This window comes from Littorina saxatilis, linkage group LG17, assembly GCF_037325665.1.
Source record: "Littorina saxatilis isolate snail1 linkage group LG17, US_GU_Lsax_2.0, whole genome shotgun sequence".
Classification (NCBI taxonomy): domain Eukaryota; kingdom Metazoa; phylum Mollusca; class Gastropoda; order Littorinimorpha; family Littorinidae; genus Littorina; species Littorina saxatilis.
This window is the reverse complement of record NC_090261.1, coordinates 15,403,890-15,421,461: the sequence shown is the minus strand read 5'-3', so window position 1 is coordinate 15,421,461 and position 17,572 is coordinate 15,403,890. Positions and strand designations below refer to the sequence as shown.

Here is a 17,572-nt window from a genome sequence, read left to right as displayed (position 1 = left end):
GGCCAGTTTTGTCCAGTTCCGGAAAAGACATCATGAATTCATTCACCCTGCCGAGACGAAAAAAAACAATTCCACGGATAAAAACGTATAAGCTTATTATCCCGTGACGCATCAAAGCTAAATTTTGTTTTGAAATGTCATTACAACGTACAGATAACTTATAACGACATAATCGCCTTCACAAGACAGGAAAAACGCACACTTTGTTTTTTGTCTGCTACAAAAAGTAACAAATCTAGTCTTGTTGGTTGACGGAGAGAATAAAGCTTCAATCATACCTTCATCAACAGGAATAAATGCTCAATCCGCTGTCAGTTCGCAACTGAACCTTGTTTTTTTCTTTAACTTTTTGGTTAACATTGAAACGGCAATCCAAAAGAGTGTTTCAGCTGTTTCAAGACAGAGGCTTAGCTCCTTCTTTTGAGTTGCTTTTCAGTCTAAAATGACACCGGAAGCGAACAAATTGTCGCGTATACTTTCGTCACAAAAAGACGTCATGACAAAGTTACACGCAAAGCGAAAGAGACTTTGACGTCATTTACTTTTGTTTGGAATTTTCCGCCTGTTCCTAGCTTGTCAGTGAAGACCTGACGTGAGTAAGCTTACCCTTTGCAGCTGTGAAATAATCAGTCTTGTGTCTCGGTCGTGTAGGTACAGAGTTTGCTTCTGCAATCATTGTGTTCGTGTTGATGACGGCTTCATAAGATTTCCATTTTCTTGTTTCTGCGGCTGCGCAAGTTATTTTGCCTAGGTCATGGCCGAACTTTAGGCCTACGGAGAAATATCGCTGGATATTTTCTCCCTAGATTAACAGAGACAAAGAAGGGAAGTCATGCTGTATATATCTTTATCCCCGAGTACGCTAGTACTAGGCCCTAGGGTCCAGCAGACTTTAATTGTCTGTGTGTGTGTCTCGACTTAACAGCTTATTGCTGGGAAACTACTGGGCGCAGTTCGTTCAAAAGTTGATACACTAACTTGATAATAGGTCCGATTGATCGTATTAAAACTTCATAATGTTACCTGGGACCTAAATGCGAAATAAACCACACAAAAACGACTTGGCGGTGGGAGGAATTCGCGGTGCAACAGCCAGCCAGGCAGTCTGATAGAACGGTGCAAGGTCTCGGCAAACCAAGACTATGCCATACTCGTAGCAAAGCCGCCGAATGGTACCGTAAACCAAGAATAGTGACGTAAGAAAATAGAATGTCGTCTTTTGATTTGGAACGTGACGTGTTTTAGAATGGAGATGTGGTAGTGTGTGTGTGTGTGTGTGTGTGTGTGTGTGTGTGTGAGAGAGAGATAGAGAGAGGGAGAGAGAGAAGGAGTGAGGGAGAGAGAGAGTGTGTGTGTGTGTGTGTGTGTGTGTGTGTGTGTGTGTGATGAATGTCTGAAGAGTACTCGGGTCCAGCGCGAGCGTTTTTTATTGTCGTGTTTATTGCAATTTTTTATTTTTTTTTATTCATGGAACCCTAAGTTTTTTTTTAAATAAATATTGACTTGACTTGACTTGACTTGATAGGACCCGGAATTGTGACGAGAGCAAGTATGATACGCCGAGTTGAAGACGAGGTATATATCATACTTGTTGGAATTCCCTCAAGTGTCGCCGAAATGGCTGCGATCTGCTGGCCGATGTGAATGCGTGATGTATTGTGTAAAGAAATTCCATCTCACACGGCATAAATAAATCCCTGCGCCTTGAATATGTAGGCGATATAAATTACATAACAACAAAATTCAAAAAAATCCCTGCGCTTAGAACTGTACCCACGGAATACGCGCGATATAAGCCTCATATTGATTGATTGATTGATGATGATGTTGACGACAAGGAGGACGACTACGACGTCGTAAATGATGATGATGATGATGATGATGATGATGATGATGATGATGATGATGATGATGATGATGATGATGATGATGATGATGACGAGGAGGAGGAGGAGAAGGAAAACAAGTCATGATGATGACGATGTTGATGACAAGGAGGACGACTACGACGTCGAAAATGATGCTGATGATGATGAAGATGATGGCTACTCACTTTGTGTTTCTTGCCCTTGGCGTTAGCTGGCGTGTAGTTGCCTCCGGTCTGTTCCATGGCGTTAATTGAACTGAACACTAACGATGACAGCGTGGACCGTCTTTCCCCCACACGGGTCGCCCGCCCTGCAACAACACACATTGAAACAGATAAGACAGAGAGACAGTGCTGGCCATTTTACACAATGCACTTCTGTTTGATCGGTCATCAAATGGAGTTAATCAGAATATTTGAGTTTGTTTGTTTGTTTGTTTATTTGTTGCTTAACGTCCAGCCGACTACGCAGAGCCATATCAGGACGAGGAAGGGGGGGATGAAGGGGGCCACTTGTCAAGCGATTCCTGTTTACAAATGCACTAACCCATTACTTGTGTCCCAGCAGGCTTTAGTAAAACTAAATTAATACCTACTGGAAGATTACCAGTTTCCAGTATGTTAAAATAGGCTTAACCTATCTACTGCTGGACTTACATCAGAACACTAACAGATTAAACTATACATGAATCGCGAGACAAGCGGCAAGAGAAGAGATTTTTGGAAAAAAATACAGGTGAATGAGCAAGAAGGCAGAAAAAAGAAAAGAATTCATGAAGAAAAAGAGAGCATGACAGGAAAGAGGAACCAAAAATCTACCTAACAGCAAACTAGAAAGCTCCTGCGGTTCCAAAAACGGGAGGGGCCTTTAATTTCATAACCGCAGTGCCCCACTGCGGGAAATATTTGAGTAAATCGTTGTATGTTCCGCCCTGATACAACACAGGGTTAAACAGATAAGACAAAGTTACAGTGCGAGGCACTTTACACAATGCACATCTGTTTGATAGGTCATCAGAATGTTTGAGTAAATCGTTGTATGTTCCGCCCTGATACAACAGACACTTATATAAATAAGAAAAGGTGAAGATATTTTACACCATTGACATATATTTAATGAACTAACATTGATAGCTCTGAGCATTTTCAAGAATATTTTGAGTAAATCCTTGTATGTTCCGCCCTGATACAACAGACACTTATATAAATAAGAAAAGGTGAAGATATTTTACACTATTGACATATATATTTAATGAACTAAAAGTGTTAGCTCTTAGCTCTGAGCATTTTAAAGTAAATCCTTGCATGTGCTTTTCAACTGGGATACATTGAATGCGTTTAACCCCTTTGGACTCGATCCTCAAGGTCAAATTCGCTAGAGAACGTTTCTTCAAGGTTGACATTGGCAGTCATGCTTCATAGACACCGAAGCCTTGGCAGTCTCTTGACTTCTGACGTTAACAACTTCTCCTCTCACGATACACAGACAAACTACGTTCAAATGTTTCACTCAGAAGTTGAGAACATCAGGGGCCTTATTCAGAGCACAAAAACACGACAGACTCCCTGGTGACCCCAAACTAATAACATAGAGGCTGCACTCAAAACGATCGCTAAGTGCTCTCCGCCCAAGGAAAGAAAATCTACGGTAACACTAACACAGACAATGAAAAGAAAAGGAAACAGAAGTACGCACAACACACTCACGATCTCTCGAACGCGTGTGTTCGCCTGAACACACACGCACACAAGAGTTTTCTCGAGAAAAGTCCGCGAAATGGAAAGGATGTACTTAAAACGAAAACGCACTTCCTTCTCTTTTCAACCCTTAAAACACACACACACACACACACACACACACACACACACACACACACAACCATACACACACACACACACACAACCATACACACACACACACACACACACACACACACACACACACACACACACACACACACACACAGAGGATCGAGAAAATATGTGGTGTTGTCTCACGACATACGAACCAAAAGCGGTTGCTATGGAACAACCCCTAAAGAGCACCAACCAGCATACTGACAGATCGTTATTGAGTTAGGAGAGAGTATATTCGCGAAGTCTTTACCTGCACTGTTAAATGAAGTTGCACATAGTATTCATCGAAAATTCAAGACACTACGACTTCTCGGCTACGCTGCTGGAAGCCATCTCTGCGAACAGTGTTGGGAGACATTGCGGTCAAAGCTATTTCTCTTCACCAATGAGATCTTATATTTTGCCATCTATGTCCTTTGTTATCAAATATGGCTTATCATCTGCAATGCCCTGTCTAATCATCTACCATGTCCTTTGGTCGTTAGCCATGATGGCCTTCATTGTCATCTGCAATAGCTTTTGTCAGCAATGGCCTTTCTTGCCATCTGCGATGTCCTTTCTTATTATCTGAAATGTTACCGGCACGGTTGGCCTAGTGGTAAGGCTTCCGCCCCGTGATCGGGAGGTTGTGGATTCGAACCCCGGCCGGGACATACCTAAGACTTTAAAATTGGCAATCTAGTGGCTGCTCCGCCTGGCGTCTGGCATTATGAGGTTAGTGCTAGGACTGGTTGGTCCGGTGTCAGAATAATGTGACTGGGTGAGACATGAAGCCTGTGCTGCGACTTCTGTCTTGTGTGTGGCGCACGTTATATGTCAAAGCAGCACCGCCCTGATATGGCTCTTCGTGGTCGGTGGAAACAAACAAACAAACAAACAATCTGAAATGTTCTCTTTAACCAGGTTGGATCTATCGTTTCGATAAAACAATATCATAAACGCAGTTCGTTTTTATCTCTTTTAAAGTGATTTTTCTCCTGCATGGTTTCTTCTCTTGTGTATTGTATCTATGATCAAAGAAAAAAAAGATCCTCTCCGTGATGAGTGAATGGGCGAAGAATTTGTGCTCCGATTTAATGTCCCGTGTACCTGACATCAAAATGAGAGAGAGAGAGAGAGAGAGAGAGAGAGAGAGAGAGAGAGAGAGAGAGAGAGAGAGAGAGAGAGAGAGAGAGAGGGAGGGAGGGAGAGGGAGAGCGAGAGTCGAGGAGGGAGAGGGGGAGGGAGAGGGAGAGAGAGAGAGGAGAAGTACCTGGCATCAAAATGAGAGAGAGGAGAAGAGACAGAGAGAAAGAGAAAGAAGGAAAGAAAGAGATAGAGAGAAAGAGAGGGTGCGGGGGTGTAAAGAAAACAAAGAGATGAAGAAGAGAGAAAGAGAGAGACAGAAAAAAAGACAGACAGAGAGACAAACAGAAAGGGACAAACAAAGAGACAGACAGTAGAAAGAAAAGGTGACACGAAGGAAGGGAGAGAGAGAGAGAGACACACACACACATACGCAGGCACAGAAACATAGTTATGAGATCGCGAGCAAGCGAGCAAAGGAGACAGAAACACGGAGGAGGAGGGGGCGGGGGGGGGGGGGGGGGGGGGGCGGCAGATACAGAGACAAAGACAGAGATAGAGACTCAGCGGCAGGCAAGCAGTCAGAGAATATAGGTAGGCTTGTTATCCTAATTAACAAAAGGACCACTTTGGGCCCTGCTTGCGTAGTTGTTGCCAACGCGACAGGGGCGATTATCTGTAATAGTCTATGTTGGGCGCAAAGTAAGAATCCGGGGCAGAGTTGGAATAATCGGGATTTCCCGAAACCTCATTTGATTTCCAACAAAGCGCCGCATTTCCGGAAACGAGCTGCCTCGTTCTAGAAATGGCAACCCTTCGACTGGCACAAAAAAGTATACCCTTTTCACAGGTCATGAATAAGGTATATGAAAAAGCAAGGTCTTATACAGGGGAAGTCTTGAATTGGGGGTGTGGGGGTACACTGTGTAACAATTCTCTCAGTGACACTCACTCAGTGCATTCAGCGGCTAGCTTGTTGCTGCTGTCTCGATCTATTTTGAACACAATGATTTTTTTTCTCAGAGTAGAGTGTTAGTTTGTTACAACAGGCTGAAATCATCTTTAATTTGAATCAACATTTTGCAACAATCAATCACATCAATATAGCGCACAGACTTGCACATTACGTTTCAAGAGCCTAGATTACCATGCAGTGACAAGAGCCTACTCAGTAAAGGGACGTAATGCTGTCTCTGCAGCCCAGAGAGACTGTGTGAGTTTAATATATAATCAGTTAAGACTGAGTAAAAAATTATTACAATCGATAGTTACCAGTGAAAAGTTATATCGGAACACTCTTGTTGTGTTTTTGTTGTTGTAAAATGTAAGATCTGAAACGTTAAAAATTACGAAAAATTGGTGCGTTTTGGTCGATCGAGTGGGATGGGTCGTTGAACTGTGTTGTTACAGCCCGCCGAAGTTGTAATTTTGTAATTCGGTTGGTTTGGTGCGTTATACAATGTATCTGCTTTTTAAAGACTAAGCATTGATCACTTTAAAACACAAGGATCATCATGGGCCATCATGACTTGTATCATTTTACATCGCATTCTAAGAAAGAGCAGAATTCTCACTATGCGCGCGGTACATTTCTAGAATCGCGTTGCGCAAAGTTGGAATTCCTACAATGGCGGCCATTGTTGGAATTCCAACAAAGCGCAGGTCATTTCCGGAAAAGCGCCGATCTTTCTTTCTTTCTTTATTTGGTGTTTAACGTCGTTTTCAACCATTCAAGGTTATATCGCGACGGGGAAAGGGGGGGGGGATGGGATAGGGGAAAGGGGGGAGATGGGACAGAGCCACTTGTTAATTGTTTCTTGTTCACAAAAGCACTAATCAAAATATTGCTCCAGGGGCTTGCACCATACAATATATGACCTCACTGGGAGAATGCAAGTTTCCAGTACAAAGGACTTAACATTTCTTACATACTGCTTGACTAAAATCTTTACAAACATTGACTATATTCTATACAAGAAACACTTAACAAGGGTAAAAGGAGAAACAGAATCCGTTAGTCGCCTCTTACGACATGCTGGACAGCATCGGGTATATTCTTTCACTCCCCCTAACCCGCGGGGGGTAAAAGCGCCGATGACGAGATGGGTCGCAACAGTCTATGATGACGAAGAAGGGATAACTGCACGAGACATTCTTTGTCCCCTCTCCAAGACGACGTATTATCTATTGTCATGGTTCCAATAGTCAAAACCAACCAACACAACACCCTTCGATTACGCTCTCCCCCCCCCCCCCCCCCCCCCCCCCCCCCCTTTCTCTCCTCCTCTCCCCTCTCTCTCTCTATTTCTTTCGCTGTCACTCTTTGTTTGCATCAGAAACTAATTCATTGTAAAGCAATGTTCCATTCTCTTCAATGGACTATCTGCATACGAATAATGAAGTCCAGCTTACGGGCTAAGAATAACATTACAACACATTAGAATAGTGTGATTTGGCAATTTTTTTGTTTGTTTGTTTGTTTGCTTAAAGCCATATGTACTCGATGACTATACACGCTAATTGCTTTACCAACAGCTGGAGACAGACTAAATTAAGTTCCCTGCAAAATATTGTGGTCTAGGACCCCTTAAATGTTGAGATATTTGAATTTTCATTTTGATCTGGATCGTCCTATTTATAGATTTGGCAACACATGTAACGTTGATGCAAGGGAGAGAACACCGCGGCTTTGTTGACATCCTCACTTTTTCAGAGGCTAGAACAAGCTGTAATGCATGTATTATGGTCCGCGCATGGTGACGTATCGTCATTATATGGTCTTATGGTGCGTTTGACATCGATTGTGGGCAAACTACACTTTGTAAACACGGGAGTGCGTTAGTATGCCTTTAACGCCCAGCCGACCACGAAGGGCCATATCAGGGCGGTGCTGCTTTGACATATAACGTGCGCCACACACAAGACAGAAGTCGCAGCACAGGCTTCATGTCTCACCCAGTCACATTATTCTGACACCGGACCAACCAGTCCTAGCACTAACCCCATAATGCCAGACGCCAGGCGGAGCAGCCACTAGATTGCCAATTTTAAAGTCTTAGGTATGACCCGGCCGGGGTTCGAACCCACGACCTCCCGATCACGGGGCGGACGCCTTACCATCTCTTATTCTTTTATAATTATTAATTAATGACCTATATGTGCTGATGACCAATTTAATTTCCTTTGTTGGATCAATAAAATGTTATGAGTTATGAGTTATGAGTTATGAGTTACCACTAGGCCAACCGTGTGATTTGGCAATGCAACATCGGAGACTTTCTTCGTTTTTTCACTCCAACGAATTAAAATCTCCACGCCAGACACAGAGAGCAACGGTAAAGGAGAATATCAATATTGATTCAGCTCATTGTCATATTTACTGTCTGCATTCGAGTAAGATAAGGTTATACATTCCCATATAAGGCAGTTTTCATGAGCAAATATACGTTGATTTTTCTTTGTTAACGCACAGTGATCAATGCATAGTTCACACTTTGCATAGTTTCCAATAATCATCTCTTTGCAACACCACCACCGCCGCTACCACCGACAGCAGCAGCAACGTTGGTCATGAGGTGTGTGCTATTTAACTAAAAACGGATATACTTGTTATTACGCGTGTTGTTTGGAACTTAAAAATAGCATCTACAAAACAAATGGCATGACTTAGTACGCCTTGTGACTGAATCCCAGAGACAACGAAAGGACATATGAAATCCTTCCAAGAACATGACCTTTCCTTTCTTCTGCTGTTATTCTTGTTTACTTTTTGTTTTGTCTACTTGAGTTTGCCAGGTATGATTACAGCGTAAATACCGCTGAGTAGTGCGAGAAAACCACGAGTCGTTGAATTGGACGTCTATGAGGTTATTGATTTTTTCCTTCAAGTTTCTTCCAAAGCATTACCTTTTTTGTTATTACAGGTAGAAGCAACGTTTGCATTATTTTCACCGGAATCAGGCCAGTATATAAGCCCTAATATACGATGTTCGGATATAACGTCAAGTTTTCTTTAATGCGTTGTGGAAGAGTTGCTCACCCTTGGAAATACTGAGGCAAACAAACCCACGTGACAGTGTTGGCCTATCACTCAGCGAGCGGCGTCTATCCACACGTGGTAGGCGATCTGTGCAAGTGAAATCATGCGAACGACTGACATCCCAGTGAAAATTTGCTCCGAGTGGCAAGTTGGTTGGTTTTTGCTCAGTTTTCACAGGGCATAGCAACTCCTCCACACACACACACACACACACACACACACACCCCAATCAGTCCCGGCATTCGTCTATTCCCGCGGGGGATACAACTGGTACGAAACGACCATATCTGGTTTTGAGCGACCTAAAAAGCCCATTTATCCTACATACGTGAGAGAGACACCCGTGAGATAATAATCGTTCAAATCACACGTGTGTATATCATGTAAATGAGGTCATGTCAAGCAAGTCTGGCAGGGACCTGTTTTTCCACTGCTAATGTGCCAAAGTCACCGAGACAAACGTCATTATAGAAACACAAATTGCGCTCGCTAATTACCCTCGATGAATCTTTAGAACTAACACGTCACGCCACACTTTCAGAGTGACGTTTCTTTGCTTTGACGTAATAGATTGCACGAGGCTTTAGAAGAGATCGAGGTTCTAAAACAAGCGTCTTCAATTTAGCTGCCTCGAATGCAGGACATTTTCAGTAAAATACACGTAAGTACAGTATGTAGGATAAACAGAATACTACATGGCTTGCTGTTCCGTACCAGATTTACACTCGTTGCTTTTTCAAATAGTGAACAGCTCGCTTTCGCTCGCAGTTCAATATTTAAAAAAACAACTCGTGTAAATCTGGTACGACACAGCAAGCCATGTAGTATTCTCTATTTGTATAACAACGCGAATTACTTGTCTGGTTCTTTTGCTTACTCCTTTTCCCCGCCTCCTTCGTCCTTTTCTTCTGCTGTTTCTTAAAATAAAGCCAATACAGTCATGGTTTTTAGTCATCTTTGAAAGTTAAGACCGACAATCCATAGACTGCCTGACAATTTGGGTCGACCGCTGGTAAGAAGTCAAACCACTCCACCCTAAAAAAGAAAAAATGTTTTGACCACAAAAAAAGGAAAAGAACAGACCACAGAGAAGGGCGGTGGACAGATTGATAGCTCTGTTGCGTGCAAAAACTCATTGAAAGAAATCTACCATTTTTCATCTGTCATACAGCCACGGTACCTCCCTGCCTCCACGAGAGTACTAGATTCCCATGTGGGTGCGAGACTTTGTCTCCCTATTTTTGTTTAAGTCTTAGTGTTCTAACGTGTGCGTGTATGTGAAAGGCGAAGGGGAGATGGGAGAACGGGCAGGGGCGGATCAGTTGCTTTGTAAGGGGGGGGGGGGGCACTTTGAATCGAAAGTGAATGTGATGGGCGCGAAGCGCCCGAATTTGCTAGGGGGGTCCGGGGGCATGCCCCCCCCCCCGGAAAATTTGTTGGCCCAAAGAAGCAAAATGGTGCCATCTGAACTTAGAAATGGTCATAGAATCAGCTTTCCAATTTATTTTTTTTCGGGGGGGGGGGGGCACGTGCCCCCCCCCCCTCGTCCGCCCCTGAGGAGGAGGAGGAGGAGGAGGAGGAGGAGGAGGAGGCGGCGGCGGCGGTGGAGGAGGAGGAGGAGAGAGAGAGAGAGAGAGAGAGAGAGAGAGAGAGAGAGAGAGAGAGAGAGAGAGAGAGAGCGAGCGTGGGGAACGTTCGCGAGCGTGTGTGTGTGTGTGTGTGTGTGTCGGTGTGTGTGTGTGTATGTGTGTGTGTGTATGTGCGTGTGTGTGTGTGTGTGTGTGTGTGTCTGTGTGTGTGTATGTGTGTGTGTCGGTGTGTGTCTGTGTGTGTGTGTGAGAACTTTTGCGTCGGTGCGCGTGGTGTGTGTGTGTGTGTGTGTGTGTGTGTGTGTGTGTGTGTTTATGTTTGCGACGTGGGTGCGTGTTCACGACGCCTCCCCTTGTTCTTATTCTTTATGTTGCAAGTTGAGGGGCACAGGAGTCGTTCAGGTTATATCCTGTCTTAATTTGCATTGTGGCAACTACAATGGCTTAAATCCTTTACCTTGAAGCTATTCCAGGGAACTGGTTCGGTTCTTTGTGGGTAGAAGGAACTGTCAATAAACTCGACCATGTTACTTTACACACAAATTGCCTTTCTAGATAGACAATTGAAGACATCCCCTTTTTATGAAAATACTGCTTGTTTTTGTTGTTGTTGTTGTTGTTGTTGCTATTGGTGGTGGTCTTTTTGTTGTTGTTTTTATTAAATGAATTTTGATGTTTCCTAATCCCAAACAGGTCGCAGTTGTTTCCTTCCTTGACAAATAAACGAATGAACAAATGAATGATTCGAATCAATCAATCAATCAATCAATTAATACATCGGTCGATAAATGACCAATTAAAATAAAATAAGTCGATCAATCAATGAATACCTGAATGAGTTCATCAATAGATAGGAAAACTAACTTATACGTTGTCGTTGAACTAAAAATCAGAGACTTAGTTGAGTAGTTAAAAGTTCAAACTTATTCGTGATGGAGTGACCAATGTATTTTCCTTCACGAATAACAGTTGCCTACAAAATACCCTGCCTTGAAAAGGCCACTTCCGTCATCTGAAGACTAAACTCGTGCGCATGGCTTTTCTCAAGAATAATCTTGAGAAAAGGTCAGAGGCTGAACGAAGTGTGCAACCATTTTAAAGGCGAAGTAACCCAAAATATAAAACGTTAACAAGGTTGCAGAATGACATTGTGTGTTAACAAAAAGAGAGTAGAATAGGCCAAATGACATCTATTACCAAGTTCTTGAAGTACAGTGCGTATGGGAGGTGACAGTTTTGAAATGGAACGTTGTTAATTTGTTCTGAAAGTCAGGAGCAAGGAAAGATTTAATATGACTTTACACTGATCCATATTCCCCGCCCTCAAAACAAAAAACCCCGCGGGTTAGGGGGAGTCCCGTATTGGTTGGGACGAGAAAGAATTTACCCGATGCTACCCAGCATGTCGCAAGAGGCCACTAACGGTTCTGTTTCTCCTTTTACCCTTGTTAACTGTTTCTTGTATAGAATATAGTCAATGTTTGTAAAGATTTTAGTCAAGCAGTATGTAAGAAATGTTAAGTCCTTTGTACTGGAAACTTGCATTCTCCCAGTAAGATCATATATTGTACTACGTTGCAAGCCCCTGGAGCAATTTTTTGATTAGTGCTTTTGTGAACAAGAAACAATTAACAAGTGGCTCTATCCCATCTCCCCCCTTTCCCCTATCCCATCTCCCCCCTTCCCCCGTCGCGATATAACCTTGAATGGTTGAAAACGACGTTAAACACCAAATAAATAAAGAAAGAAAGAAAGACCCTCAAAAAAAAAAGAGCTGCGTATTTTTTTTGTGTGTCATTCAAAATATCACAGAAATGTTGGATTAGTTGCTAGAAAAAAAAGGAGGATAAAAAACTAACGTGACAAAGATGCTGATGCTGTCCTTCCAATCCATTACACAAATAACCACCAAATCAAACCCATCCTCTTATCAAGTTATCAGGACAGTTTGATTTGTTCAATACTTGAATGTGGTCAATGTAGCAATTTATGTTCCCTTTATAGGCTATAAAGCAACCACATAATAAGTCTTAAAAACAGCCTGAAAACAGTTGTGCTTACTATCCCAGATGTGGCCAGGCTTTTTACATAGGATAAGACCGTCCATCCACTTGGACGCATACCAAAAATCAACATCCTGGCTGCTTCCTGTGCTGTGGCTTTTATAAACATTTACTCATACAAAATTTGGTATTTTGTAATGGACTAATGGTGTAACATTTGACCGAACAGAGACTAACACGAACATGCAACCGCCAACGGTCTTGGAGTCAGTTTAGAAAAAAAGTTGTGTGCAATTCCTAAAAGCCCAACGTACAACCAAAAGAGGGGGATGGGGGTTTAAAAGATGAAATAAACCCACAGAGCATCCATTCAAATCATCCACTCAAATCATCCATTCAAGTCATCCATTCAAATCATCCACTCAAATCATCCATTCAAATCATCCATTCAAATCATCCACTCAAATCATCCACTCAAATCATCCATTCAAGTCATCAATTCAAATCATCCATTTAAATCATCCATTCAAATCATCCACTCAAATCATCCACTCAAATCATCCATTCAAATCATCCACTCAAATCATCCATTCAAATCATCCATTCAAATCATCCATTCAAATCATCCATTCAAATCATCCACTCAAATCATCCATTCAAATCATCCATTCTAATCATCCATTCAAATCATCCACTCAAATCATCCATTCAAATCATCCATTCAAATCATCCTATCATATCATCCTATCATATCATCCATTCCAATCATCTATTCAAATCATCCACTCAAATCATCCATTCAAATCATCCATTCAAATCATCCATTCAAATCATCCACTCAAATCATCCATTCAAATCATCCACTCAAATCATCCATTCAAATCATCCATTCAAATCATCCACTCAAATCATCCATTCAAATCATCCACTCAAATCATCCATTCAAATCATCCATTCAAATCATCCATTCAAATCATCCATTCAAATCATCCATTCAAATAATCCATTCAAATCATCCACTCAAATCATCCATTCAAATCATCCATTCAAATCATCCATTCAAATCATCCACTCAAATCATCCACTCAAATCATCCATTCTAATCATCAATTCAAATCATCCATTTAAATCATACATTCAAATCATCCACTCACTCACAACCTGCAGTCGCCGGCAAGCCTCAGCTAATACTAGGTCACCAGAAGGTCAACCAACCAATCAAAATGTACCTACTTTCAGCGCCCGGAGGCGGCGTGTGCTCTCCGCCCTGCAATTCGGCCAATGAGTGGCTGCGTCTGTAAGGGGGCGGGACCTCCTTCACCCGACCTGCAATTTCGTAGCTCGTGCGTCTGGACACGCGTGGACCCAGAACTCTGGCATCATCTACCTCCACTGTCTCCGAGTCAGAGAAATCTGGAAAAAAGGTATAAATAAGTCAGTAAAGTACATTCTTAAGAATCTGGAAAAGAGGTATAACTAAGTCAGTAAAGTACATTCTTACGAATCTGGAAAAGAGATAATAACTAAGTCAGTAAAGTACATTCTTAAGAATCTGGAAAAGAGGTATAACTAAGTCAGTAAAGTACATTCTTACGAATCTGGAAAAGAGGTATAAATAAGTCAGTAAAGTACATTCTTAAAGGCACAGTAAGCCTCCCGTAAACCATCACAGAGCTCCCCGAGCGTCTACATACAGTACAGGCATACTTCCATTTGAACGCTCACCGAACGGGAACATCCTGGCTGCTTTCTGTCGAGCGTGAGAAATTTTCAAAGAATTTATTTTCGTGGACTTGGTCCTCTACAACAATGGCGCCTCGTTTTGGCGCTGGACGGCTGTTATGAATATTCAATACCGGAAATCACGCCCGGACAGTAAGCCTCCCGTAAACCATCACAGATACTGTCAGGCTTTTACACACAGTACAAACACCCTTCCATTTGAACGCTCACCAAACGGGAACATCCTAGGTGCCCTACGTGAAGAGCGAGCAATTTTTAAAGAACTAATTTTGCAGATTGTCTCGAACACTTTTTGGACCCATCCTGAACTCAGGTCAAAAATGAGTTACTTCCCTTCGGGTCTCATTCTATCGATGTAAACTGGCTATAGCCGTGGATCGATGGTTATCAGAATGTTTTTGGACCGTGGTGCGTTTTTGCGCTAGACCTAACTTTTAAAATCTAAATAATAAATTGACAGCTTGTTACACAAACATTCTTTAATCATAAAAGAATTCTTTTTTCATCAAGACAAGATCAGTACAATTCGAAGTTGTGAAAGTTTGAAAAAAGAAAAGCCCGGAAGCAGGGTCACGCAAGGGTCGTAGCAGACGACGGTTTATGCATATCGCCGTTCCTCTCAACAGTCAAAAGCCATCGCTAGAGTTCTTGTGAACCACAGCCGTTTGTTTTGTGCATAAAAACGTGCTATTGTAGATAAGCTCACATCGAGTCGCATTCAAATGACTAACTGACGACTACATTGTGAAAAAGGGAAACTGGATCACATGGGTTCACGATGGCTCAGGGGTAACATAAACCACGCAAAAATAAATTCTTTACGGAGGGCACCTAGGATGTTCTCAATCGGTGAGTGTTTAAATGGAAGGGTGTTTGTACTGTGTGTAAAAGCCTGACCGTATCTGTGATGGTTTACGAGAGGCTTACTGTGCCTTTAAGAATCTGGAAAAGAGGTATAACTAAGTCAGTAAAGTAGACGGGCGCAGTGGCGTGGTGGTAAGACGTCGGCCTCCTAATCGGGAGGTCGTGAGTTCGAATCCCGGTCGCTGCCGCCTGGTGGGTTAAGAGTGGAGATTTTTCCGATCTCCCAGGTCAACTTATGTGCAGACCTGCTAGTGACTTAACTCCCTTCGTGTGTACACGCAAGCACAAGACCAAGTGCGCACGGAAAAGATCCTGTAATCCATGTCAGAGTTCGGTGGGTTATAGAAACATGAAAATACCCAGCATGCTTACTCCGAAAGCGGCGTATGGCTGCCTAAATGGCGGGGTAAAAACCGTCATACACGTAAAAATCCACTCGTGCTAAAAACATGAGTGAACGTGGGAGTCTAAGCCCATGAACGAAGAAGAAGAAGAAGAAGTCAGTAAAGTACATTCTTAAGAGTGTAAGGTGAACATCTTCTTTTTCTTCTTCTTCTTTGTTCATGGGCTTAGACTCCCGTGAGCTGAACAATGTAGGTTATTCCCGTGAGGTGAACAATGTAGGTTATTCCCGTGAGGTGAACAATGTAGGTTATTCCCGTGAGGTGAACAATGTAGGTTATTCCCGTGAGGTGAACAATGTAGGTTATTCCCGTGAGGTGAACAATGTAGGTTATTCCCGTGAGGTGAACAATATAGGTTATTCCTGTGAGGTGAACAATGTAGGTTATTCCCGTTTTGGTCCTGTATTTTCCTTCAAGCCTTCGTTATTTTTTTTCTTTGTTCGCTATTTTTTCCGTTTTTTTATTTATTTTCCTCCGTCTTTTCTTTCTTATTCTTGTCACTCTTGTTGTTATTCTCTCTGCCTCTCCATTCTCCATTCCTCTGACTTCCGGGCTAAGCTCTCCATATTGTATATATAGATCCCACTTATCTTTGCCTTCTTCGACTCTCCGTATGTTTTTCTTGTTGCGTCTTCTTTTGAACAATCTAAAATAAACGAAGGATGCGTTTGCTTTGAGCACCGCCACCGTAGTCATAGTTTCAAGAAGCGCTTTCATTAATTAAGCGTAATTTACCGCACTTGTAATTCAAGAAGCGCTTTCAATAATTAAGAATAATTTAACGCATCTGTCTTTTCAACACATCACCAGTGGCAACTCCACCCCACCCCACCCCACTCCATTCGGATGGACAAGTCACTTACCTGCAAAAGACACATCTGTGTCATCTATCCTGCTTCCATCTGAGTTTTTCCGGCTACTTCGGCTGCTGGCCGACCCACGCCGATCGGAAGGATCGGAAAATATCGACGTCCGACGACTGCCGACGCTGGAGGCCGAGCCTCTCCGATCTGTGTCGGAAGCGAACGAAGTCCGCCGAGAGCCCAAGCTGGATGCCGAACCACGCCGATCGGAATCGGAGGCGATTGAAGTTCTCCGACTTCCACCACTACTGTTAGAGGCTCTCCTCAAGTCCAAGGCGAGAGCGCCTAGCATCACGTGATCGGAGGCGGAGGCGTATGATGTGCGTCGTGACCCGTAGTCCACAAAAATCTGGGGCACCACGAAAGGGGCCTCGTCTCTACTGCGTTTGCGCAGTGCTGGACCCACAATGAGGCTCTTCCGCTCTTCCTTCTCCTTCCGCCTTCGGCATTTACCTGCACACAAGATGGTGGACTTAAGTACTTAGTTTTCTGGCCTGTCGGTTATTTCCTGTTTTGACGCCCAGTACGACAACTAAGTAATGTGATGTTTCTGCGCTTTTTCCAGCAATTAATTCTGTGAAAAAGAGCTGCGATTGGAAAAATTGATGTGGAATTGAAATCTTTTGACATTCCGCTAATTCTCCTTAAAGAAATGAATCAACGTTCTTTCTATTATATCCAGAAATTGCCAAGAAAGTTAATCATTTTTTTACGTTTGATTGAGCATGAACATAAACACATATATCTAAATAAACTATATAAAATCTTCTTCATAAAGTTACCGAACAAACCCTACAAAACGAAATGAACAAACGAAAACACAAAGACGAAACACAAGAATTGCCGGCTGGAACAAAACTCAGTCTGTGTGGAACACAAACAGATTTCACAATTACTGAAGACGTCGAGAATACCAGGAACTCAAAGGCAAACTGTGGAAAGTAATGAAGTTATTCAAGTTAGCTGGTCGATTGTGAAAATGTTTCTGCGCTTTTTCCAGCAATTAATTATGTGAAAAAAGAGACGCGATTGGAACTATTGATGCGGAATTAAAATCTTTGCAGAATACTATGACGTTACCTACATTGTTTTCTGTCTCTCTGTCTGTCTCTCTCCGTAAGTGAGAGGCTGGGTGAGAGAATATTGAGGAATGTGTGTCTGTATAATTATGCTGAGTATTCAGTAACACCCCCCCTCCACCCACGCACGCACGCACAAACACTCACACACACAAACACAAACAAACACACACACACCCACACACAACCAAACAAACAA

The 17,572-nt window shown here is 42.6% G+C and overlaps 1 protein-coding gene across 1 annotated transcript in view; it reads right to left on the bottom strand.

Moving 5' to 3' along the window:
* Positions 1-272: 272 nt before the first annotated feature.
* Positions 273-17,572, bottom strand: part of LOC138952693 (EF-hand calcium-binding domain-containing protein 5-like) — a 39,452-nt gene continuing 22,152 nt past the window's right edge. The window contains exons 3-6 of the mRNA XM_070324392.1: positions 16,295-16,747; positions 13,654-13,833; positions 2,054-2,178; positions 273-278 (exon numbers count right to left, since the gene is read on the bottom strand). Coding sequence (XP_070180493.1) covers positions 273-278; positions 2,054-2,178; positions 13,654-13,833; positions 16,295-16,747 — 764 coding nt within the window. The remainder of the gene's footprint in view (positions 279-2,053; positions 2,179-13,653; positions 13,834-16,294; positions 16,748-17,572) is intronic.